This window comes from Perca flavescens, chromosome 22, assembly GCF_004354835.1.
Source record: "Perca flavescens isolate YP-PL-M2 chromosome 22, PFLA_1.0, whole genome shotgun sequence".
In the NCBI taxonomy this organism is placed as follows: domain Eukaryota; kingdom Metazoa; phylum Chordata; class Actinopteri; order Perciformes; family Percidae; genus Perca; species Perca flavescens.
Window position 1 is genome coordinate 1,449,023 of NC_041352.1, and position 26,453 is coordinate 1,475,475.

Below are 26,453 nucleotides of genomic sequence, written 5' to 3' on the forward strand. Positions count from 1 at the left end.
TAAAATCTATCTATCTATCTATCTATCTATCTATCTATCTATCTATCTTAGCAAAAAGGTGTACCTAAGTAGGTGTATATGTGCAAGGCAATACATGTTTCCCAGTGTTTCCAATTTAAACGCTCAGTATGAGAGAGAAGAAGAGGAAGAAGAAGAGAGGGAGATGGGAAATAGAGTTATGGGAGAATGATGAGGAGTAAAGCCTCTGGTCAAGAGAACTTGATGTTTGAAATGAAAAACTGAAGAACTGGAGAGCTTCTTGGAACTAGTCTTTGTAAAAATAACACAGTGCTCTTTGGTAAGAGGGCATGAACATGAACATTGTCACAGAACTTGATGTCTGTCAGACTGCATCTGGTCACATGTGGAGAATCCCACTCCATTACACCCCATACTACCATGATCATATACACACACTTGGATAATTGAACACAGAGGCTATGCAAAATGCACAAACACATGCAAATTCTCAAACATTAACACATATGTACACACACACACACACACACACACACACACACACACACACACACACACACACACACACACACAGTGTATCCACTTGGGTAGTCTATATCCTCGACGTTTCACTTCCCGGATTTCACTCATTAGACCGGACATCCGTTTTATTGGGCATCCTTTGTGTTGGCATTTTAAACTCTGGTCGATATATGAGGACTATGGTTAACTGCTCCTCAGATCTCTGCAGGGTAAATCCAGACAGCTAGCTAGACTATCTGTCCAATCTGAGTTTTTTGTTGCATGACTAAAACTACTTTTGAACGTACACATGTTCCACCAAAACAAGTTCCTTCCGAGCCTATTTTGCAGCGGCACCGCAACTTTTCTCCTGTGCTTAGCACCGGCCAAGACAATTGTGATTGGTTTAAAGACATGCCAATAAACCAGAGCACGTTTTCCTCCCATCCCGGATGCTATGTGGAGCAGCCAGACCCTCCTTCAGCGCACTTTGGAGTAGGGTCTGGCAAAGCGAGAATACCACTTGGGTAATCATTCTGCCACGTAGCATTTAAGAAACATTCATGAAAGACAGACATGTTCATACAAGCACACATTCACACAATTTAGGCTAACTCAGACAAACACAGAGTCAAGCCTGTAATGATTTAACAGGAACTCAGCTTGGTGTGCTGCACAGAAACACTTTCAGCTCCATATGCATTACTCTGTCTTCCTGATCGCACCAAAAGTGTGATTCCCAATGAAGTTACAGTGAAATACAAATATATGAGGTTTGTGCACTAATATGTGTTTAGGAAATCACAACTGAAAACCACCTGCGTCACACAGAAAGAAATTAAGAATAATCTAAAACACCATACATTGTGCAATTGTAGCTGATGCCTTTATTTACCTTAACTGCAGAGAAACACAGGGATTTTTAAAAACAGCCCTATATTAGAGATAGTCAGTCCATTACTTTCTGGTAACAACGTACTTTGCATTTTTTCAAGATGCCTCCTTGCTTTGTGATCTGCTCCTGTTTTAATTTGGCGTTAATGCAAATGTTTTTGTGTATTTTTGAGAGAAATACTGTCAATTCATTAGTTAATCCTTATTGCTGCTACTCAGATTGCTCTTCAGCTACTGTCAATTAACCTTCACCCATTCTGTGTCTGGGAGTCAACATAAGACACACCCACATCTATTAAATCTTTGCAGGTACTGGGAAACAATAACCTGCGCAAAAAGACAAAATACCTTTTATATATTTATAATGAAAAATATCTTTATTTGTTAATTTCAGACAAACTATTAACATACCCCAGAGTGAGACAGGGTTAGATGTGCAGCTATCAGATGGTGTCAATATATTATTTTATGGCTGCACACATTAAACACAGAACATTATGGCTATACCTTATACCTAACTGTCAAAAGAACTGTTACATATAGATGGATCATTGAGGCTACCCAGCATGCATTTTAGGCAAAGGTCAGTATGTGATGGGAAAGCAAGGGTGGGCAAAAGGGAGAGACATGTTGTTCTGGGTCTTTTGCTGGGCTTTGTGTGTGTGTGTGTGTGTGTGTGTATCCAGCAGTGCCAGTCAAAATAGCCGGCGGTTACAGGCGTTCTTTTGGTTCTCAGTTTGGATAGAAGGCTGAATGTCGGCAGAAAACAATGATTTATAATAGGCAGACAGGAAAACAAGGACAGGGCGAGGGATGAGGGGACAGAGGGTGAGGTGGATACAGACAGATGAGGGCAGAAAGAGGGAGGCAAAAGCAAAGAATAGGGACGAGGACTGATTGTGGAAGTCGTGATGACAGTTGGCTATCTTTGGGATGAAAAGAGGAAGAAAAGAAAGAATGAGGCAAGAGACAGAAGCAAGGATAATGAGTAGAAGCAGGAAGCAGGTGAAGGATGGAGAGGCAGAAAAGAAAGGAAGATCAGAGTGTCAAAGGAGTATGGAGAAAGAAGGTGTGGAAGAAAAGAAAGAGGGGGGTAAAAGCAAAGAAAGGGCAACAAAGGATGCAGGAAGTGAGGGTAAACAGGAAAGTTGGGCTAGAATGAGGTGGAGATTTGGTGGGGGTACACATGTCGCCTCCTGACACCATGACAGGACAGGACAAAATGCAAGGCTGAAGTCTGGTTGGTCCACTGCATCTTGCTTTTTTTCTAACAAACAAGAGACTTTTTCTGCCTCACTTGAGGATTTGGTGGTGCTATGGAGCAGTTGCACTGCATGTCAATGAAGTACATTGAATGGTACATCAATGCACACATGCATGTGTCCTTTGAGGGCCATTAAATAAAATATCCAAATGGAGATTGGCCAAAATCACCTTAACCCTATTTCTATCTCTAAAGGTTCAACTTAAAGAGGTTCTTATTAACACTCTTGTTTATTTGGAGTTCTAATGGCTTACTTAACAAAAGCACAACTGCAAATGGTTTTTTATACCCAAAGGAAGAATTGCTTCATAAAACACTAAATGAACAAGAGCTTTGTTTTCCCTCCATGTTTTCCCACTGGAAAAAAGAGTTATGCCAAGTTGGCATTGCAAAAGGGAAAGGTGGGGAGCCACTTTAAAGCAAAAGTAAATATTTTAAAAAGGGGAAAGACAAAAAAGGAGAACAAGAAAACTTCTCTCCTCAGCCCATAGACACAACTGAAACTACATTACGTGACAAAAGATAATAATTATTTTTTTGTGTCTAGTCTTGGACCAAATAACTGCTTGGTACACAGGAACCAACCCATGTGTATAGTGTTAACAATATGACAGACCAGAAAAAAAAAAAAATTCTATTCAAACGAGAACTCTGTGTAACATGACAAAGCCTTTCTGGACCATGGTTTAAAAATGCAGCAGTCATAGTCAGAATGCTTTAGAATCAATGCTTGCATGTCCAAATCAATAAAAAACAAGTGCTAAACAGCCTTCAATGTGTGCATGGCAAGGTAGGGAATATTCACTTTTGATTTTATTTCACCTTTACACAACATTCAATCACAAATTACTGCATTTATTATGAATCATTCTATAATAATTATTGTTTATGGCAGCCTAAATCCCCGTAGTGTAGTAGTAATGAATGTAAATAAAATGTCTATGAGTGAATCTAGCAAAAAATAATGAATATTCTACTTTAGAAATGCATTTCCCATAGAGTAGTTTACAGCTCAGTGGACAGGTATTAAAAAAATGTCATCTTGAAAGCAGAAACGAGACAATGCCCTCCTAAGAACCCTTCTCTCTCATATAAACACAGTTTAGGTGTTTTTGTGACATTTCAATAGAGAAAGAATCCCCATTCTTACCGGATAAGTTGGCATCTTTTCATTTACAGCAAGCCAAAAATGATGACTTCCATTTACAAATCCCTATCACAATGTCATGGCATAGCAGTAAGATATTGTCTCTGTTTCAGCCAGTGTAGGATTTTAAGGGCTGAACTGTTGTTCCTTGTTTTTGAAGCTTCTGAAAGCTTTCCATCTGATTTACCATATTCAGGAATGCACAACATCATGTAGGACAATAAGAGTTCTGTTGTTGTTGTTGTGGCAGAACACAGTGAATGGCGGGATTTTGCTCTAGGGATGAGGCATTTTCATCACGGTGCACGCAGGTTTGGTATTTTGGTGACCCACCATGAGCTTGACTTCAAGGAAGTGTGAGGAGATGCGCAGCAGGGGGTGTACGCCAGTAACAATCAGGCAGCCGAGCGCAGTTTTAGGGTTTGCACTTGTTGTGGCTTTTGTGGGTTTTCCATGTGATGCCTGTTTGACCAGGTCATCTTCAAAAGTTTGCTAAGGTATTTGGTGGCTGATACGTTTCCACAAAGTAGTGCATGCACATCCCATTTTTCTATCTAGTTGTGTGGGCAAAAAAGGAAAAACAATATCAAGAATGCTGTATCTTAACTCTTTTTGGGAGCATTAATTCAGTGTGCGGGGGCCTGTGACATTGTGAAATAAAACCTTAAAAAACAGAGGGCAGTAAAACAGGACACCTATGATGGAGGTGACTGTAGTTCAAAATGAACACTGCAGGTGAGGACAGCAATAGTGAGGTTTAGCTACAGTTGCTTGTGCTACCAATAATAAAGAAACATAGATAAATAGCTCCATAGTGGGAACCATGGCATTACAATCCTGAAATATAAAACCTACCCGTAGGTCTTACCATTCAGTATGTCTGACTCAGTATGTGGTCAATGAGTTCAAGAGATCGGAGTTTGCCTACTCTCTTCCCTCTGTCCACCCATCAATCTATGTCTAACAGCTCCTGACGACGCCTACATGTTTGGACACCATTAAAAGTCAGCCTTCACCACAGTTGGAAAGCATGCCTCCACTGTAATGCCAACCAACTCAATCAACTACAGCCTGTTCCATCGCCTAGGCCTGTATGTCTGTCCGTCTGCATCACAAAACCCTGATCCCACAGAGTCCCTGTCACTTTTACACATCACACCTGCACCTGTGAGGCAGGTGTGGTCAGACAGTTTGTTAGGCAGACATGCTGGCAGGTGGGTAGACATGCTCCAGGTCGGTGTACTGTCGCTGCCTCTGTGTGTCACATCTTTCAAAATTTCTTCTCTCCCTGTCTGCTTGCCTACTGAAGTACCAAACTGACACCAGAGTCTCATGAGGACAAAGCCACAGCCCGCCAAATGGATGACCTCACCCTGTCTGACTGGTTGGCTGGCAAAGACACACGCACGCACGCACGCACACGCGCACGCGCACACACACACACACACACACACACACACACACACACACACACACACACACACACACACACACACACCAAAGTGTTATATAATCCCACTAGGGGACAGAAGTGCCTAATAACCCGTGCAGGCTACTGTGAAGGCATTCAGACAAAACAAAAGCAGTGGCCAATCAAAGGGTTGCATGCCACCTTTAAATGGTCTCATTGATTCAGGGTAAGAGTGACAGGAAACATTGTTTTCCACAATAAAACATTGAAGTTTTCTTCTTATACTGCCATGTTCCACTCTTGTCTTGTAGGCCTGGGAGATATAGCAAAACATGTCAATATCAACATATGATATGATATAGATATCTTTGAAATTCTTGTTGAGTAGGGTTATGTCGTTTTCTGTGCTGAAGTTTCTCAGAAGCAGGGCTCATCTCTCCCGTCTTTTCATCTGATTTTTGAGACCAAAACAATAGCACGTGATGTTTAAGGACTGTTTAAAGACTTCATTATTGGTCTGAAACGGTTTCATATCTGTGATGTTATTTTGTCTTTGTTTATGTCTCAGTTTCTTATTTTCCTTATCGAGAAAGTGTTTATATTACAATCCATGTTTTTATAGTTTATATTGCCTAAGCCCAATTGTCTTGTCTTGTCTTTTTACAATTTCCAGGCTCCTTCAACGTGTAATGAGGTTGTACTATACATTCCCATGCAGCTTATTCATAAGCTGTGGGTTATCTAAAACTGCCAGCAACAGCAAGTCAGCTAAAAAAGTGAGAAATTCCTTTGCTGTGGCCTGAATAATACAGACAGACATTTTTTCTACAAGGCAGAAATAGAGAGTAGTGATGAACACAGGTGTGGAGAGAGAGAGCGAGAGAGAGAGAGAGAGAGAGGAGGATAACCTCAGCAGGAGGTGTTTGGAGAAATGGATTATGGAGGGAGATAGAGCTTTAGTGCCGGCTATTTATAGCCGGCACTAAAAAAGGCAGCCCGTCACAACACCCCCATCCTCGCTAAACATCCATTGTTTCCTCTGTAGCCCCTCTTCCCATTAGTCGCCAAAGCAACTGCCTCCTGTTGCTATGGCAACTGGCTCCTCATCAGTGTGCCGGCTTGAGCCACGTGGGGGGTTGGGGGAAATAGTTTGAGGGGATGTTTGGTGGTGATGGTGGGGCTATCGTCTGAAGAATCAGGGGCTGAGGCAGGGAGGATAGTGTGTGTGTGTGTGTGTGTGTGTGTGTGTGTGTGTGTGTGAGGAAGGGGAGGGTTATTAATATGCTACAAATCCCAGGGAGGATTTTCCACTATGCTAATCTACTCTGCCTCTTGCCACAGGTCAAAGAGTTCCAGTCAGTGGTGCCTCTGTATTAATTACAGGCAAGAATGCAGTTCCTTGGAAACCAGTCTGATGATAGAGAGATCAATGACGGATGAATAAAGACATCCGTACTGGGCTAAAGCACACAAACATGTATAGCACATACACAGAAGTTGTGTTAACCGAATATTTTCCGCCACTTACTGAGTTTTTTGAACAGTGACGGAAAAATCTGAAGGCCGTCTGTCTAAAACACTGAGGGGGATCTGCTGGAACTTTAAGTCATTCACACCCCGTCCAGTTAAACTGAAAGTGTCGCTGTCACTGCAGTAAAAAAAAAAAGTATCCATCTGCTTTGTGTAGTGTTTGTCTGTTCATCTTTTCTCTCCGTGCCCTTATTAATTCATGAACATAAGCTTGTTCTGTGAGTGCCTGCGTAGCTCACCTGGTAGAGCAGGCGCCCATATGCAGAGGCTCAGTCAAACACACATAGACATAGGCAGCACTACTGTTCAAGGTTAACTTCCCAACAACAAACTGTTAACTTTACCTTTAGCCAAACCAATCCGGCTGACAAAAATATTAGATTTTGCTTCTAGAATAGTTTATCCCCCAGGAGAAATTATTATATTCTGTTTGACATTAGAGACACAGGAAAATGAAAAAAGGACTGCTCAGATAATACTGTTGTATGTGTGTGTGTGTGTGTGTGTGTGTGTGTGTGTGTGTATCTCTCTATCACACCAAACGTTTCCCCTTTGTTCATCTATATGTTATACATCTTTCATTTCTTGCATTACTTGGTGATAAAAAAAAGAAAAGGATTTGCCTAAATTAATAGAGGAATGAGTGTCTCATTCATTTTTATTAATTAATGACATAATAGCCAGCGGCTTTACTACTCCCTATCAATCAGCTGCAACTGCCTTGTCTATTAAGTTCATTATTCATAATGAGTGAATCTGGCGCCCCTGGCCATCATGGACATATCTACTCCGTCCACTGCAGTCTCTGTCTCTTTGTCACAAACGCATACATAACCACAAACTCTGTGTTTAAAACATTTACCACCAACATCATCAGATGTCCACCAACAATTTTCTATTCCTCCTACCATCACACTCATTATCTGGAATAATGAGCGTGATGGTAGGAAGAATATGCAGTCTGTTGGCCAGTATGGACAGCAGCACGGAGCGCTGAGCTGGGCTCTTAAATCTGAAAAGGTAATTGGACGGGAAACCATGCTGCGCGAGACAAAATGAATCTACAAAATAAAGAATGACAGGGAAATTGAAAATGTGACATTTCCATCTGTTACCGCTACTATTAGGTGCCAGCCTGTCGCTTAAGTGACAGAGCGGTTGTCTACCAATCGGAAGGTCGGTGGTTTGATCCCTGGCCCTGCAGTAATTTCAAAGTGTCCTTGGGAGAGACGCTGAACCCTGTGTTGCTCCCGATGCTGCCATCAGTGTGTGAATGTGTGTGTGAATGCTGCCTGCCTGAAACTGCTTTGAGTCGTTGTTAAGACTAGAAAAGCGCTATATAAATACAGTCCATTTACATTCAACAATGTAATGAAAGCTAATTAATTAACTATGTATTTGTAGCATTTAAATAAAGATAGAGGGCAGCTGGAAATTGGGCTAATGCATAGTACTAAAAGATCTAAAATGATATCTAGGCATCATATCTAAGCCACCTGAGCCAATACAATTTTTTTAAACAGGAACTACATGAGAGATATTTTTTTGGGTTACAATATTGTACATCAACCCTAAATATCTTGTTACGCTCTGAATACAGCACAGTCATTGGTTGGCCCATGTGCTGTGTTTACTGCTACTATAGAGGAATACATCTTGGTCATTACGTACGATTTGAATAAGATTTCGGTTTGAGTACAATTTTGCTAAGATCCCAAGTAAATAAAACAAAAGAAAACTGTGCGCCGCGTTGTGTCTAAAGGTGGGACTAGGTTATCGCTATCCTGCAGTTCCTTTTGTTTGGTGTTACTAGACAAAGTCAGTTCCTATATATTAAGCCTGAGGTGGCATTTCATTTCCATTTTCAGGATTGGTCAACCTGTGTCACAGCCAGACACTCATCAGGCAGTCGCAGGTTGGAAAAAAAACACCTCAGCACAAGGCACTTTACCATCGCTCCATCCTGCTCGCTCTCTTCCAGGCTGCCGGAAGGTTATTTCATACCAGTGACAGCTCAAACTCTGCCCCATCTCCTCCTCCTCCTTTTAAAATGCTTTACATTTTTAGTAACCCTTAAACGGTAAAAGGCTCTTGACACATATCGATATAATTTGACACACGCATGGCAGGAATTTTAACTTTCAATGTAGAATGTACTATTGTCTGGTACTCAGCTGAGACTGCTCTTTTGATGGCACTAAGTCTTTCCTCCTCCTCTCTCATCTCTGTCTGTATGCCTGCTGGTTTAAAATATCTCCATATTTCACAGACTGGTACAGAAATGCACCAGTGCCTCTCTTGTTTACTTGTTTTGAATAATTGTAAGATGCTGAAAGGAGAGGGTGGGGAGGCTTTGCTGTAACTGACTGCCTCCCACTGAGGTCTGTGCTATGTAATAATTTACCAAAAAAACGTACCACCATAAAACCTACTAGCAATAGTACCAGTAGCATGCCTGCTCTATCTGTTTCTACATTTCGTTAGTATGACAACATACAGTACCCACTGGCAAGGACAACAAGGACACAGAAAAATAAAAAGGAAATGAAAAGTAAAATAATCTTGGATCTTGGTCTGTGATTCTGTCTAATAATTACATTTTAGAGAATGAGGACATCCTACTAATTGCTATGAAGAATCTGTCAAATTATTGTTATGTATCCAACTGGAAACATTTATTGATTGATTTCTAAAATAGAATCTAGTAATTAATGGTGAAATGGTAATACAGTAACAAAGGTGAGAAATTAACCCCTAATTACAAGAAGTATAATGATCTGAAATAATGGCACAGTAGAGTTGTACCTGTGTTGGGTCCATTTCATCGTTTTGTGTGTATCTGTATCAAACAAAAACGGTACCATCAGAAAGTGTGCTATCAATGTAGTGTCTCAACACTGTGACTCTAGCATCTGTTGCTGTTCCTAGGGCAACATTAACTGGTTTCTATGGCAACTCCCCCTTCCTGTTCTTTTCCTCCCTCTTGTCCCTCCCCAAAGGCACTTCAATCTGTCTACAACTGGAAACTTGAAAATAACAATTTTACCTTTATGACACGCCCGCTCCATTCTGTCTGTTTTTTGACCAAAGTCTCTCCCTAGTATTTTTTGGATAATGTGGCCAGATGAACCTTTTCGACCGCTGCTTGTTTTTTTTTAAACAAGCCTCTGTCTTTTGTTTAAACCGTTGCTTGATCTTTGTATCGCTTCTGTACAAGAAGTCCCCTTTTGTGACTTTTACTGCATGTCTGAGTCCTGCATTCTGAGTCCCCTGTTTGCACCCAGTCTGACACTATCAACATTGTGTCTAGAATGCACTAGTCTACAGCCTCCGTAATCTAGTTAAACTAGTTCACAATAATCAATTCTGTGTGTGACTATTTTACAGTGAGGGAATCAGGTTTAAGTAACTACTAAGTAAGTAAGTAAGAGTTAATTACTAAAGTGACATATTAGGGAGCTGATAGTCTTATAGATGGACAGATAGTCACGCTCTTTCGCTCGGATGTCCTCTTCTTCTTTCTTTGTGTTGGCGTTCTAACCTCCGGCTGATTTCTGAGGACTATGGTTAACTGCTCCTCAGATCTCTGCAGGGTAAATCCAGACAGCTAGCTAGACTATCTGTCCAATCGGAGTTTTCTGTTGCACGACAAAAACTACCTTTAAACGTACACATGTTCCACCAAAACAAGTTCCTTCCCGAGGCTATTTTGCCTCTTTTACGTTTCTAGTGAAGAGTTAATGTTGCATCCTTTTCTAATGGAAGCATCCATTCTAAAAAAGAAGAAACACTTTTTCAGTTTGTATGGCTGAACTGCCCATTCCTGCACACTTTGAAATAACTAGGTTGACTGTTTTCTGATGCATTCACTCACAGAGACACAATAGTCAATAGTAAATATCTAGTTAATTGGGCCAGTACAGTTTTCAACATGGTAAAATACTAAAAGTATAACTGCAATCTTCTGTATAGGCCATGTAAAGTACAGATTGGTGACAGATAAATTATTAAAGGTTAAAGGTGTTGGGCCACCATGAGCCTACTATTTCATATATTACTTGTCATATATTACATACACATATAAGTCTGTGGACTTTTAATGGACATGGCCATGTTTTCAAAAATAAATTCCCTCAATTGTTATTTGGCATGAAGACATCACACTCTCTCCCTCTGAGAAAAAATAATTATAGTAATTATAAGTATTTGCAACTTGACACCTGATATCCTATGTTACTGTATGTGGAAACAAATTCCACCTCAACAGCGGAATCTTCTATCTCAGACTATAAAGGTAACGTCTATAAGTCTTTAAGGTCTAGGACAGTAAGCGTCTATTTATTATGCAATGATTTTCCAGGAGACAGTTACACTATCGTATGATCTATATATTAATAATAATAATATATATATATATATATATATTAGACCCCCTCCAGACTGTTTAGGCTTAAGCTCACGGACAACGCCAACTGTTGGAAATGCTTCTTCACCTATTATGGGAATGTCCCGTGATTCAGAAGTATTGGCTAAAGGTTAGTGGGCATATAAAAAAACATTACCTGGACCAACTTTGAGCTCTGCCCAAGGCTATATGTTTGCAGTGATCCACAAATGACATCTCACTTTGGAGCCACAGATTTTATTTAGACCAGTATAATGTTGGAAAAGCAAATCATAATGTGAAACTGGAGGAACATATCTCAATGTAAAGCACACACCATGTACGTAAATGTACATAGTTATTCCCTTGTCATGCATTGTTTTAAATATTTGAACATTTAACGCTGTCATTTTTTGGTATTTTGTATAGTTTGCTTATCTCTCTGCTTGCTTGTCTATCTTTTTCCATGCCTCTGCCAGTCTAATTTTTAATTAAGTTTTTCTGGACACTCTTCAGACACTCCTTATATCTGTGTTATAAAGTCTCTCAGTCTGACTGAAGTCAGTCTGCCTGAAGTCAGCTTCTGTTTTTCAGATGCTTTCCTCTTAGGCATTTTAGGCCTTTATTCAATAGGTCAGCTTAGACATGAAAGGGGAGAGAGAGAGGGGGTCTCTGTAGTCTACCGTTAGCTAGCTACCGTAAATGTAGGCTACTTTTAAAATGCCATATTTTCCCTCTGGGCTCACCAAAGGACGTAAAAGGATATTAACCATTCACTGCACGGAATCGGTTTAGGAATCAAAATCGTTTTAAAAGTACTGGTTCGGCATCGGAATCGTAAAAAAACAAACGATACCCAACTCTATATATAAGATACATTTAGGGATTTGTTTCTCATTTCATGCAAAGCTGACATTTTGGATTTATCTTGGCAGGACACTGAACAAATACTGTACATTACAGACCAACTTGTTTGCCTACCTGCTGCCTAAGCAAAGCTCAGAACATTAAGTTGCTCTACTAAATAGGAAATCAGGTCAACTTCTTTTTACAGAGGAAAAGGTTTTAGGTATTTAGCCAGGCAAGCTTTTCAAGTCATGTTTTGCACAAGTTTGGAGTAATCAAACTTCTGGAAAAAAGGCCTCTTATCACAAATGTCAGAAGGGATAATTACATTAGAGTGTAGCACAATATTACATTACATATTACATTACATTTTTGTAGTATTGACTGTATGTGTGCGTGGACACCTTAATTTCCTTCTGGATAAATAAAGTATCTCTCTCTCTGTGTCTCTATCTATCTATCTATCTATCTATCTATCTATCTATTTATGAATTTTAACTCATTATTGTAGTGATGGGGAATGGTATCCAGCCTGTAAAAACAGTTTTATAAAGTGATCCTTGGTTCTGAAAGAACTTTTGTAAAGTCTGAGAATGGGTGTAAAAACTAATCAAGAAGTTGTTGATGGCTAATTTGCTGAACATCAATAAGATTTTGGTTGGTGCTTTAACTAGCCAGTTGTGCAATTGATTCCTAGAAGTTTAAAAAGGGGGTATTATCGGAAACAGAACTTACTCTTGTGGAGGATTTTGCTATTGCTGTTATTTAAGTACTGTTGAAACATGAAGCTGGTAGCAGCTATTTCACTTTTGTCTGTCTTTTGTCACTTTTGTGCCATTTGAAAAAGCCTGACCTTTGGTGTAATATCCCAACTGAGAAGAATGATAATTCCTCTGACTCATGGTCTAATACAGATGTATATTGATAGATGTAAAATACAGGTGGATGATGATATTTATATTATGTTAAATAAACAAAATGTGCCCGTTTCATTTGAGGTGGGTGTGGAACGTATGAACCCACATTAATTTTCGTCATAGCAAACAACCTTTAAGGATTTAATGTTACTAATATGCTTCCTGGGCATAGAGTAGTGAAAAGCATTTGTACCAAAAATACTAAAATAGCCTACATCCTTTCAATAAATCTCACGAAATCCACATGAAGATGTGTGCTGCACAATTAGAGCTGTTTTTCATGCAGACGACAAACTCCAAACTCAACGAAGTTTCCACTGACTGAGCTGATCCAACTGCCTTTTAAAAATGTCAATCTCAACATTTATAACATGTTAAGCACAGCACACACTGCTGGCCTGGAGCCATCTCTCTATGGGTTAAATCTGTTGCTGAAGCATGGTACATCTTCTGAAACATCACCCAGAGTGACTCACGATCTTGTCTTACAGTTAGCTGTTGGCTTTTACAGTGGCGCCAACAAGGCAAAATCCCAACACTTCCCCCAGAGACGTCAAAAGGCATTAGCTCACCCCATCTCAGTGATGGGGCCATACTGTACAAATGTCCCTTCTGGGCTACCATCTAACAGCCTGCTCCCCAATGAAAGGAGCCTAAACAACAGCGAAAAACACTATGTGGTAAAAATAGACCGCTGATAAAGTATATTCACGCCTGTCTGCCTTTTGAGGATTTGTGTTTGTCCTCAAATAGTTTGATGACTCAGTATGCGTGTCTGTGCAGGGAGACTGGACCAACACGGTGGTATATTTCTGGTCTTTACACTGGTTGGCACTTGTGTACTTGTTCTGTCTGGGAGAGAAGGAGTAGTGTTGGTGCTGGAGGAGAGCTGGGGTTGTTGCAATGTTTATGTTGGTTACTTTTTATTTAAATTAATAAGTTTTGAGTAGAAAGAAACATATCAGGAAAGAGAATCAGAAACCATTAGGATTGGGCATCGAGAATGGATTCCTACTTGGAATCGTTTCAAAAATTACGATTCCATCGGAATCGTTTGGAATCGTTTGGAGGATTTGGATTCAAAATCTGATCATGGGTTCCAAATTTAACATGCGCAAGTTTTGGTTTCCGTAGCGGCCAGGCGCTTGTTGTGTTGCGGCCTTGGAGCACAGTAAGCGGTGCTCTAGTGTGGATTTATTTTACATTGAAAAAGCCCCGTCTGCATTGAATCAAAATAATACTTTCCTCTTATTTGTGAAATAAGCATGTGACCCGTTTCAACTCCACCACTCAAAGAATCGGAATAGAGAATCGATAAGAACCAGAATCAAAAGGAAGAATTGGAATCAGAATCAGAATCGTTAAAATCCAAATGATGCCCAAGCCTAGAAACCATACAGAAGGCCAGTAGAAACCACTTAGGGCACTGCAAAAAATTGTAAACAAAACAATAACATAATATTAAAGATCCGATATGTAATACTACCATTTAAAATGGTTACTGCAGTCCAAATTCAAAATACTGGAGAGAACCTTCTCCCACGGACCCTCTTCCCCAGCGTCGAAGTTCACAGGGGTTGCGAGGTTGCGAACGCTCAATGTTAGCTAGATGCTAGTCTTGCAATGCAGCGCAGCGGAGTTGCTAGATGCTGCTTGGTTTACGGTTGTAAAAGCCCATGCTCTCACGGAGCTCTGTACCCGGCTGACAGTCACCTTATATTGGCTAAATGTAAAAACAACAGCCGCTAAAAAGGCAGCACCCTTGCGGTGGATATATACCCAGGTCACAGTCACCGTTTGTCAGCTACGGCCGCTGAAAAGAAGCGGGGAAAGATTTTGGCACGGGGGAGATTTTCGGTACTACTACTTTCCAGACAGCTTGTATGTACATTGTATCACACATAATGGGTGAATGCCAAAGTGGGAATCATTTTATTTTCCAACATCATAACCTTGAAGCTGTGGTTTCTGTTGTCTGTCACGGTGGTTGTAAACAGGTTTGGCCCGCTTGACGGGTGCCCCGGTAACGTTATCACTTAGTGTGTGTTAGCACGTCTAGTTGGGATCACTTCACCAGGTGTGACTCAATTCTTTTGCGAGCAACTGATTTGAGTACTTATAATAGTATATAATTCAATACGAGCACGTGAATGTTGAAATGACTGTAAATGCCCATCACTACTGCCAAAATAAAAACAGACAGTCTGTCACGGAATGGAAATTAAAATGAAATACAGTAAATATATTACATACTGGACCTTTAATATCACCTCATAAAGTACTTATGGTCAATGTGTTAGCAAACAATTACCTATTTACACATCCAGCAGACACAAGGCATAATTAACATTCATTTGGTACTGAAGTCCTGTTTGTGGCACCTGGCAAATATAAGTCCAATATTCCTTTTAGCTCTGTTTTGGTTCTCCACCAACTCCTGAGATATACATCTGGCTCTTTAGCTGCTAAATGCTTCACTATGTTCACCAGCTACAGTAGTTGCTTGCTAACGTTGTCTATTGGCGGTTTGAAAAACCAAAACAATGACACATGATCATTTGATTACCATCTATCTACCAATAAATAATATATATTAATTAGTTCCAGATGTAAGTCTATTTGATGTCATTTTAGCCAACAGAATCCAGAGACCATATTCCTCTGGAAGTTATGGTCAATACAGAGTGCCTGTGCATTATTCATATGTACATTTTTATGTTTGTACATGTGTGGGTGATGCATACATATATGCAGTTCAAAGATGTGTAGATGGTTGTTGTGTGCTGTCAGAAGAAGAGACTTTGTACCCTGGGTTGTCTATCAATAGCCTCACATGAAGGTAATAAAGTAGACCGAAAACTAGGCACAGCATTTTGGTTTTCTAGACAGAAAAAATACACAATTATATATATATATATATATATATATATATATATATATATATATATATATATATATATATATATATATATATATATATATATATATATATACATACATACACTACCGGTCAAAAGTTTGGGGTCACTTAGAAATTTCCATTCCAGACAGAATACCAGCAGAGATCAGTTGCATTGTTTTTTTTAATCAGGGCAGCAGTTTTCAGATTACATTATGTGCTTACATAATTGCAAAATGGTTCTCGACTGTTGTAGACAGAAGTGGCTGAAGAAATGCTTGAAATTCATGCTTTTTGGTCTAAACGTCATACCCAAATTAAAAGTGGTACAGCTCCCATATACTTTGACACTTAGGGGTGTGCCTGATATCATTGGAAAGGAAACACTCAAGTTGTGTCAGGGTGATTCTAGGCCTTACTGACACAGAGTTACAGAGGCTAGAATGGAGATTTTTTATTTTTATCCAAGTTATAAATCTGTAAAATTATTAAAATACACTGCTGTACTACAGAAAAAAATTCAGAAGCTAAAAGACTCAAAAATGGATTTTATATGAATTCTTTTCTACAAATATGTCTGTGCGTTTTTTTATTTCTATTTGAAAAGTGCAAATAAAAAAGCCAAAAAAAATACAACACTTCTCAAATACACAAACAAACCCACATCAATCACCTTTCCAATGATATCAGGCACACCCCTGAGTGTCAAAGTATATGGGAGCTGTACCACTTTTAATTTGGGTATGACGTTTAGACCAAAAAGCATGAATTTCAAGCATTTCTTCAGACACTTCTGTCTACAACAGTCGAGAACCATTTTGCAATTATGTAAGCACATAATGTAATTTGAAAACTGCTGCCCTGGTTAAAAAAAACAATACAACTGATCTCAGCAGGTATTGTGTCTGGAATGGAGTGGAATGGAAATTTCTAAGTGACCCCAAACTTCTGACCGGTAGTATATATATATATATATATATATATATATATATATATATATATATATATATATATATATATATATATATATATATATATATATATATATATATATATATATATATATATATATATATATATACATATATATATATATATATATATATATATATATATATATATATATATATATATATATATATATATATATATATATATATATACACATATACATATATATATATATATATATATATATATATATATACACATACATATACATATATATATATATATATATATATATATATATATATATATATATATATATATATATATATATATATATTAGGGCTGGGCGATATATCGATATTATATAGATATCGTGATATGAGACTAGATATCGTCTTAGATTTTGGATATCGTAATATCGTGATATGACCATAAGTGTCTTTTCCTGGTTTTAAAGGCTGCATTACAGTAAAGTGATGTTGTAACTGTTCTATTATTTGCCTTTACCCACTTAGTCATTATATCCAAATTACTGATGATTATTTATCAAAAATCTAAGTGTGAAGATATTTTGTATAGATATATATAACCTGTTTATTATTTATTCATTTGATTTTGCAACTGTTCACTGAAATAGTCTGTTTCTATGAAACTACTTGTGACATGTTATATTTGGCTTTGACTTTGACTGAACTGCTCTCAGTTTGTGGAAAAGAAATATCGGGATATATATCGTATATCGATATTCAGCCAAAATATATCGGGATATGACTTTTGGTCCATATCGCCCAGCCCTAATATATATATATATATATATATATATATATATATATATATATATCGGTAGCTTGCTGGCTCTTTCTATTGTTAAACCGACAGGTGTGGTGGATAAAGAGGATCTACTAACACTGTGCAGTGCTTGTGTATTCCCTCACCCTTGTGCAAATTTTTTCACTATCAAGTTTTTTTTTTATCAAGGCTTAATACTTCTCTGAACCTCCATCTCCTTTTTTTCCATGTTTAAAACACTACCCTCCCTAAGGTTGACATCATTCTCCATCTCTGTCTAGGCTTCTTCCGTTCATTGTTACTCATGTATATCTCTCTGCCAATAAAAGAAGGGATTATAAATTATCCTTATCCATTCCATGTCAGCATTTTTCTTCAACTCTTTATATTCATTTATCAATCACAAAAGTCTCACACAGCCTCCTCTCTTCACCCTTTATCATTTGCCTCCATCTCTCCTGTGTTACACAAACAATATTTTTTTATCCCTGCACCCCTCATATACAAGCCTGTTTCTCTCTAAAGTACGCAACTCCAATTTATTATTGTTTTAGAATTTTTTTTTGCCATTTACCTCCCTCTTCCTTACTGTACTGTAGTGCCCTGTCTGTAACCCTCCACAGTATTGCTCTTTATTGTGCTCCACATGCCTTCTTATGTTTTGTACACGGCTTAAATACCCCTCTTGGTGACAAAGACCCACTCCTGGACACTGACAAAAGGTCAGCACTTTGTCTTGCTCTTCCTCTCTCAAATGTACACAGATTTATTATATATTTATGTTATATTATATTATTTATAAGTGCACACCCACCAGTTTGTGCACATCATCGTACTATAAAGACAGGACTCTCTGTGAGTCACTAACTCCGTCTTACTGGTTTTCCGACCCGCAAGACCACTCACACTCTTGTATGGATACATGCGTGAAATATGTCACACAGCAGAAAGGCGCAGCACACTGTTGTACAAATGTAAACAGACTCAAAGAAAGAAATCTAACAATGTAAACAAGCCAAGTTAGCCATCTGATCTTATGCGTGCAAACTGCTGTAGCCAAGGGTAATAAAACTCTGGGCTAGATTTATCAAGCCGTGTGCGCCTGTTTCCAGGCGCTATTTGGTCGCAAAGACGGATGTAACCGATGCGGGCTATTTACAAACAGGGACACTTGGGTAAAATCTCAGATTGTCCTCCACATGAGCGAGAAGAGACAAGTTGCGCTTTCAATATGCGTTCGTCGGAGGGTCGTGGGGAAAGTGGGAGTTCCACCCAAAAAGGTGGGAGGATAAGCGCAAAGTGCGCCTAACTATATATTCCGTGGTATTTACAAAGACTGTCAGTAAGAGCGCGTCTCTATTCTGCGGGGGAAATTCTCCGCCTCTTAAAAGCAGGTCTGAACCAGCCGCAATCGAGTTTCCTCGTAGACCTTTATGCCGCTGGTGAAATGGCAACAGTAATTTGAGCAAGACGAAGACATAGGCGAGGCTGAAAATATTTTTAACACAAGAATCACACTTTGTCAGTGAACACAACATCATTTAGCGTTACAGATCAAGCAGCCATGCAATATTAGAGTTACTGGAAGAATTCAAAGATGAAATGAATCACCCACTCAGCGTTCACATCCCATTCCAGCAGTTGTTAAACTCCTCGCTACATTACAAATATTGGCAGCAGGATCATTTCAAACAGTCCTAGCATCAGCAGTGGGAATAATGCTAGTTTCACTTCTTCAGTTTCTACCCTTCACAATAAAAGCCTAACTTAAAGTATGGCCACTTACTGTATGTCAGCGGCAAGCCTTTTACAGCAGGCTACTAATGGTGTCTATTTCAAATTAATACGTCCGCTTTTGTATTAAACCGCGTGTGTTTCTGAGCGTGGATGCTCAATATACCAACTCTTCTTTATTTCCCTGGAGTTAACGAACACGAGCGGATATCCTACAGGAACACTTTTGCAACTCAAATTGTGTAAGTTTGTCATACTACCTTCAAATATGTTACCTCCGCTAAATAAATCCATGCTTTAAAGCACATGTGTCAAACTCAAGGCCCGCGGGCCAAATCTGGCCCCTCGCAAATATCAATTTAGGTTCACAACAGATTTTGGCCCGCCTAGTTGTGCGCAGAAACCAAAAAGACGGGAAACTCTTTTCAAACTGTAATTATGGGACACTCAGGCATTGTTGAGGAGTCTCATCTACAAATTCATTTGTCGTCTGAACGTCTCCCAAAATAGCATTGTTATGCTATTAGTAAATCCTAGGTTTAGTGCCATACGATACCAATCATCACTATAGAAACACTGGTATAAGTGTCTTTTGTAGAAATGTAGTATTGTTGTTTCTTCTGATTTTTATTTCTTTATATATGTTTCTATTATTTTTTTCAAGGTATGTTGTATGTCATGTCTGTGTCTTTTGAATGGACCTTGAGTCTGGAATAAAAAGTTGATGATGATGATGATGACTCAAAGCAGAATTTGGCAGATTTGCCGACTTTGAGACTCAGGAATTCCCACAGTAGCAGAGAGTTATCATATTTAGGCTGTCAAACAGGTTGCTGTAAAAAACTTTTGCTTGATTTGCAAAACTTTATGATGGCCACGCGGCTATTTGTCTCTGGTGTGTGCCAGACATCCCAGGTTCCAGTATCGTTATTCAAAGAGCACCAGCTGTGTCAATCATCTCACCTGGCACTGCTCTCATGAGCCATCCCCAGACCTCTCTGCCCTGGGCTCAATACAAACCATGTCCACATCCACAAACAGCCTAGGCTACTTCTGCTGAGTAACTGCTAAGCTGCAATAATAATATTTCAACCAGGGGCAAAGTGGGCCGAAACAATCTGGAGCTGCTCCGGCACCTTCAATTAATAAGTCCGTTAGTCCATGAAGGAGGTTCACATGTCTGTATTAAAGCAGGACAGTTGGGTGTCGGTTATCTAAACTGCTAGTCAGTTGAACCGCTAAAGTGTCAGTAGGCACCTGTGTTTTTCATCAGATAATGATGATATATCAGATAAAATCTTAAACTATTAACTATTAATAGTAGGCTAAAACTATTAATACTGCACAGTACAAGTCCTGCATTCAAATGTTTACATAAAGTGAAGAGTGAAAGAGAGCATCATCAGCACAATGTATTTTACTTTACTTAACGTCTGTTGGTGGTGGAGTTTTCAAATCTAATATAATGCTGGATAGTTTAAAGAATACTACATCATATTTTAAGTACAATGTTTTCCTCTGAAGTAGAAATGCATAGTCACTAGTCAGTAGTATACAAATGAGTTGCAAATTAACAGATTAACTGCCTTCTGTTCATTATTTTGGGGTACAATGGTTTCTGTTTCAGTGCCACAGGCCAAAACAGCCTCAATACATGTTTATCTATGTGACTTGGAAATGGCAAAAACACTAATGCAAGCCCTTGCTTCTTGTGGAAGCCATTAATCAAAGCTGCTTAATATCCAGGTTCAACACTCTGCTGTTCCTGTGGCAAGCTGAAGGCTTGCTCAGTCCTCATTACAGCCTCCACGGGAGGCAGAGACAGGAAGTGTTGAAAGGAAGAACAAGTAAATGAATCCTCTGGAACTCTGCATCAACATACTAACAGAAGTGGAGTAACCTGCTTTTGTAGACATCGTAGGTTATGGCTCGACGAAGCCAGCATCATCTGCAGATAGTAGAGATCCGCTATCCAGACGTCTGCTGTGCCTTGATATCCTAACTAACAAATTCATAAAACAGGAGAAGCACCTTTGTCGGAGTCCAATGCCTACAATGAATAGGTTTGACGTAACGCTAACAAAGGGAAGAAAGCTCTTGTTTTGAGTGTATCTACTTTGTCAGCGTCTCATTTCTGTTTAAAGCAACAGCAGCCTTTTTGCTGAACTCTCTGCGTCTTCCGTTATTCATTCTGTAATCATCACAGCGACTGGTCTCAACATTGAAGCATGAAAAAAACACAACAAAGCTACATGAGGAGTTAAAATAGGACTCACCTATGGTGGAGGAGCAGCCAAGGCAGCAATCGTCACAGAACATGGAAGGTAAAATTGACAAAAACAACAATTACCATTTCATATTTTTTGTATTTAACAAATTATTTTTTTAACGTTACACGCTCAGGAGACACACCAGGATGTGCACTGTTGATGCATAACAACAGAGGGAGAGTTAACATGACACCAACAAAGCCTTTTCCTTCAACATTCTTTTCTAGGATAAGTTGTAAAGAAACAGGCCGCTAGTAAGGAAAACAATGTTAATTGGACACAAGAGAGAGAAGATAGGGACACCTAACCCCTGGATGCAAAGGAAACAGTGATTACAGTGTTAACACATACACCTGGACAGAAGAGAGAAAGAGGTTGGTGTTCTTATTTTGTGAAGATGTCTAGTGGTGTTGCTAAGGAGAAAGACTCTGTGATTGGTTAGTAGTAGCACACCCATCAACAGCAACACTGTTAATTATGAGAACATCACAGTAGTGCATCATTGGGAATTAAGATACTCACAGATTAAAGTCAAGCCAATCCACAGCCTCAGTTGGTCAACACTTGAACCCATGCATTAGTCACTCAAAAACAGTCCCAATTGGACAAGCCAAAAAGCCCAAGTCAAGATTTTAGACAAATGTTTCCATGCAAGATTCTAATTATCCATCTAAGGCTGCATTCACACCAAATCATACGTTGCTGCTATTAGCGCAGTTGTGCGGCGGTGAGGGAGTGTCACTTAAATGGGCCATTTGTGTCTCCATTTGTGTTTCCCACTCATTTGTGTTTTGTCTGATGGCTGGTAGTTTAGCCACCGCAGTTGGTTTTTATATTGTGTTTCCTCAAGTTTATTCTGTTTCAACTTTTCGGCATCCCCTGTGATCCTCACTACGTTGGCCTAAATGCACTACCCACATTTAAATTAATGGGGGGCTGGCGTTTTCGCAGCAACGACTGATTTGGTGTGAATGCAGCCTTACGTTAAGGAACGTGGGAAGACACCCAAGCAATCAATCCTGCCCAAAAAAGCATCTGGAATCAGTTTCAAATATCTGAAAGACTCATGCACGACAATAAACCATTCGTCCATAATATTTAGTTACTCTATAATTAACTTCTATTTTCTCCAGGGCTGACAGCAACCAACCTTCGATGATGGGGGTAACTGGAGGGACCACGGCTGGTTCTTCAATGGGATCAGCAAAGCTAGGAAAGAAGGGCTTAGCTGTAGGGTTAAGACCAGATCCTGGGGAGGTGGGACTCTTTACAGAGGAGGAGGAAGATGAAGAACGAGACTTCTTGGGTGTCTTCTGGCCCAATTTGGCATTTTTGTGCTCTTTGGGTTGGAATTCCTGCGCTGTGGTTTTAGGGGAGCGGAGAGGGGCTGGGCTCGGTGTGTCAAAGGACAGCCCTAAGGTTAAAGGATGACCTGAAGTGCTCATGTCACTGAACTGAAATAGCTCGCTGTTGCTGCTCATGTTGGACTCGTTCAGAATCCATGAAGCATCTGAAGGTGAGAGAGGTGGGGCCGAGGCTATCACCTCGCCTTTTGGGGAGAGGCCTGGGCTTGGCTGGGCAGGGCTGAAAGCAGAGGTGTCTCCCTCAGACAAGCCTTGCACACAAGACTCTTGAAGGGAACTGGTGTTATCAACCATCCCGCTGTCAACCATGTCACCACCAGGTGATAAGGCCTGGCTGCTGTCGCCTAAGCTTGCATTTTCAGTATCCATCAGGAGGTCAAATAGATCAACAGGGCCAGGAGCCATAGGAAGTGTTGCACTGTTGGTGCTGGAGGGCATAGTGAACGGAGCTGCTGTGGCTTTCAGATCGCTGTTCAGGACCAGTGGGTTGATGGAAGCATCTGTTGGGGAGAATAGGTCCTGAGACAGGGGGGAAGGGACCAGGCCTTCTTCTGGGTAGACCTCCTTTTTCCAGTGGCTCTGGCTGGTGTCCATGTCTCTGAACGAGGCTTCCAGGTTTGTCTGACCAGAACTCCCTAGATCCATCATCATCTCCTCTGTGATTTGAGAGGTCACTGCGGCCGAAGGGACAAATGATTCTGCCGTGACTCCCCACTCCTCTGGAAGCTTCTTCCTGCTCTTACCCTTCTTCCCCCGGCCTCCGCTCTTCCCAAGATTGTCTTCCCAGCCACCATCTCCCCTATCCCGCCTTGGGCCAATCCTGTTGTAGAACTCCTCTGTTAAGGGAGTGTTTTCTCCCCGTGTTTGTACCTCAGGGTGACCCCTGCTCTCCAGGTGTTCGTAAGATCCCTCGTCTTTCTGTCGCCTTTTCTTCTTCTTCTTCTGTTTTCGGTCTGAACCTTCTCCCTCCCTTTCATCGCCCCCAGCATAGGCAGGGCTCTCGCGGCTAGGCCAACTGTCAGGTGGGTTGTCAGGGTTGACTGGGAGATGGCCTGCGTGGCGACTGATCACGGTGGAGACACTGGGGCTGAAAGGGAGGTCTGTCGGTAGGCAGCCAGCTTCGTCTGGCCAACAGTCGCCTAAGGCACCTTGTTGTGGGTGAAGAGGGGAGAGTTTAAAGTTGGGGGAGATGGGTATGTGCATATGAATTGGTTCCCTTAGTATAACTCAAAACAGAAAATAACTTCAGAATGCGTCAGACAAAGAGGCAAAAACAATATAACAAAGAAGATCATAAGAGTGTACACATATGTACTGCAAAACATATATTTTTTTATAATAGTTTTAAATTATAGTAACTATTATAGGTATTTTTTATTAGCTGAGATGGTGTAAAGTCTAAGAAGATGCCACAACATAGAAGCATCTTGATGAATTCAATCCAAGACCAGAAGTGGTGCATGATGTTCCAGACAGCCAAGCCATACTTACACGTACACCTTTTGTATATGAATATATATATAATAATAATATATTTTCTCTTTCATTAACCGGTCACCGTTTAGTCAAACAAGCAAATGTCTGTGTTTTGTTGATCTTAAAATCAACCATATAAATGTTCACCACAAGCTGGATTTCAATTCTTAAAACTTTCCTCCGTGGCAATGAGAGAAAGAATGCTCGAAGGAATGAGAAGACACACACACACACACACACACACACACAATAATGGTTTGTGTTCAAACGATATAGAAAAGTGGTACTTTTGGGTGGCTGACTCACTGCAGCCTGAGGGGAGGTACAGTGCATGCTCACGCTGAAACTATAAGGCAGCAAAAGAGCTCTGTTTGAAATCAAAACACAGCGAGAGTCAGGTGTGAGGGTGGATTTATGTGCAGACATGTAGTACACAGTGTTCCATTGTACACGTACTTGGACAAATAGACAGACACACAAAATCCAAAATACTGCTCAATGGTCCCTTAGAAAGAAGGTCAATTACAGGCAACTGTGCTTTAACTAAAACAGCCTGGTTTTGGGACATTGTATAATAAAGCTCAGGAGTAGAGTAGAGGGAAAATTGCCCACTGAAGGTTGTTCGGCTACTTTGGCCCAGTTTGTTTCTAGTTTCTAGTTATATACACATACGGAAGAATTTAAGTGGAGCAGCTGTCAGGCCCCATACAGTACCGTTACTCTCTGGAGGGCCATATTTCATATTAACAAACCCCTGACATAACTCTCCTCTCTATACTATTCTACTCTATGTGCAGTAATTGGGAGAGTCAGAAAAAGACATCAGCCAAATGGATCAGAATGACTTAAATGTTGAGTCCTGCAACCTCATTAGGCATTGGGAAACGTGAACAAAAAGCCATCTCACCGTATGTGCATATGCAGTAGTTACTCTATAGTTTCATAGGTAGTACATTTATACAATACAAAAACTCAGTATGCAATGTGGCTAATATCCTTCTATTCTCATATGATGCTTTGATCAAACGCTATCACACACTGGGATAAAGCTAAGGCTTGTACCTGGGGGGTTGAATCAATTAGTAGTTAATAGTTGCTTGTAAAAATTAAAAACATTATAATTTTGAATTGCAAAAATGCCATTAATAGCGCTTCCAAATATAAACACACTGAGCAAATGGTGAAAAATATGAGTAATATTCAAATCAATATTGTGCTTAAAAGCAGTGTTCTATCATCCACCATTCAAACACTTGTACTGCATATAAAGTAGCTGCTGGGCAACTTTAAAGCCTGACAATGAGCCGTACATTTCCTTGACCTGCAACAACGGCATAAGACTACCAAAACCCGAGTGCTGGTATATATGAGGATGCTCAAGGATCCAAACCTCCATACCTCCAGGCAATTGTCATGAGGTTGTTCTGCTCGTTTCCAACCTTCCACTCCACTTACAGCAATATAGTCACGACAGGCTGAAGTACCCTCTCCTTACTATATCAAATCCCATTCAGCCTTATCTTCCTTTGTACACTCTAGTGCAAGGGTCTCCAACGTTTTCTGAGCCAAGGACCCCTTAGCTGAAAAAGAGATGGAGCACGGACCCCTTACTACATATATTATTATTAGGGCTGTAGCGATACACTAATCTCACGATACGATACGATACACGATATTCAGCTCACGATACGATATATATCACAATATTCAGCCAATGATACGATTTGATATATTTCGATACACTTACATCATTTTCTGAAAGATTTAAAGGGGACCGAGTGATTTTGGTGACATCTTGTGAGTGTTCCATTTACTTTGATTTAATTAATTGACCTGAAAACATCAATTACACAATATATGTCTCTGACTGGACAGAGAGTCTACAGCAGGGATCATCAACTACATTTTTTTCAGAGTTTTTCTAAGCACTCTGGCGGTCGGACTTTCAAATAAAGAAAATATAATGAATTTATACCTAATACGCCTATTCTTGTTTGAAACTTTCTTACTGAATTAATGCTACTATTTTTTAACATGTATTAGTGTGAGCAAACTCCTAAAAAACATGGAAACTCCATAATGATAAGTGGCTCTTTA

At 39.9% G+C, this 26,453-nt stretch overlaps 1 protein-coding gene across 4 annotated transcripts in view; it reads right to left on the bottom strand.

Annotated features, from left to right (window-relative positions):
* LOC114548933 (microtubule-associated protein 4) overlaps window positions 1-26,453 on the bottom strand; it is a 136,856-nt gene that overhangs the window by 34,392 nt on the left and 76,011 nt on the right. For 3 of the 4 annotated variants that reach the window (XM_028568955.1, XM_028568956.1, XM_028568954.1), the window contains one exon: window positions 22,667-24,028. The exons of the other annotated variant lie outside the window; for it this stretch is intronic. In XM_028568955.1, coding sequence (XP_028424756.1) covers window positions 22,667-24,028 — 1,362 coding nt within the window. The remainder of the gene's footprint in view (window positions 1-22,666; window positions 24,029-26,453) is intronic. 4 annotated transcript variants of the gene reach the window in all.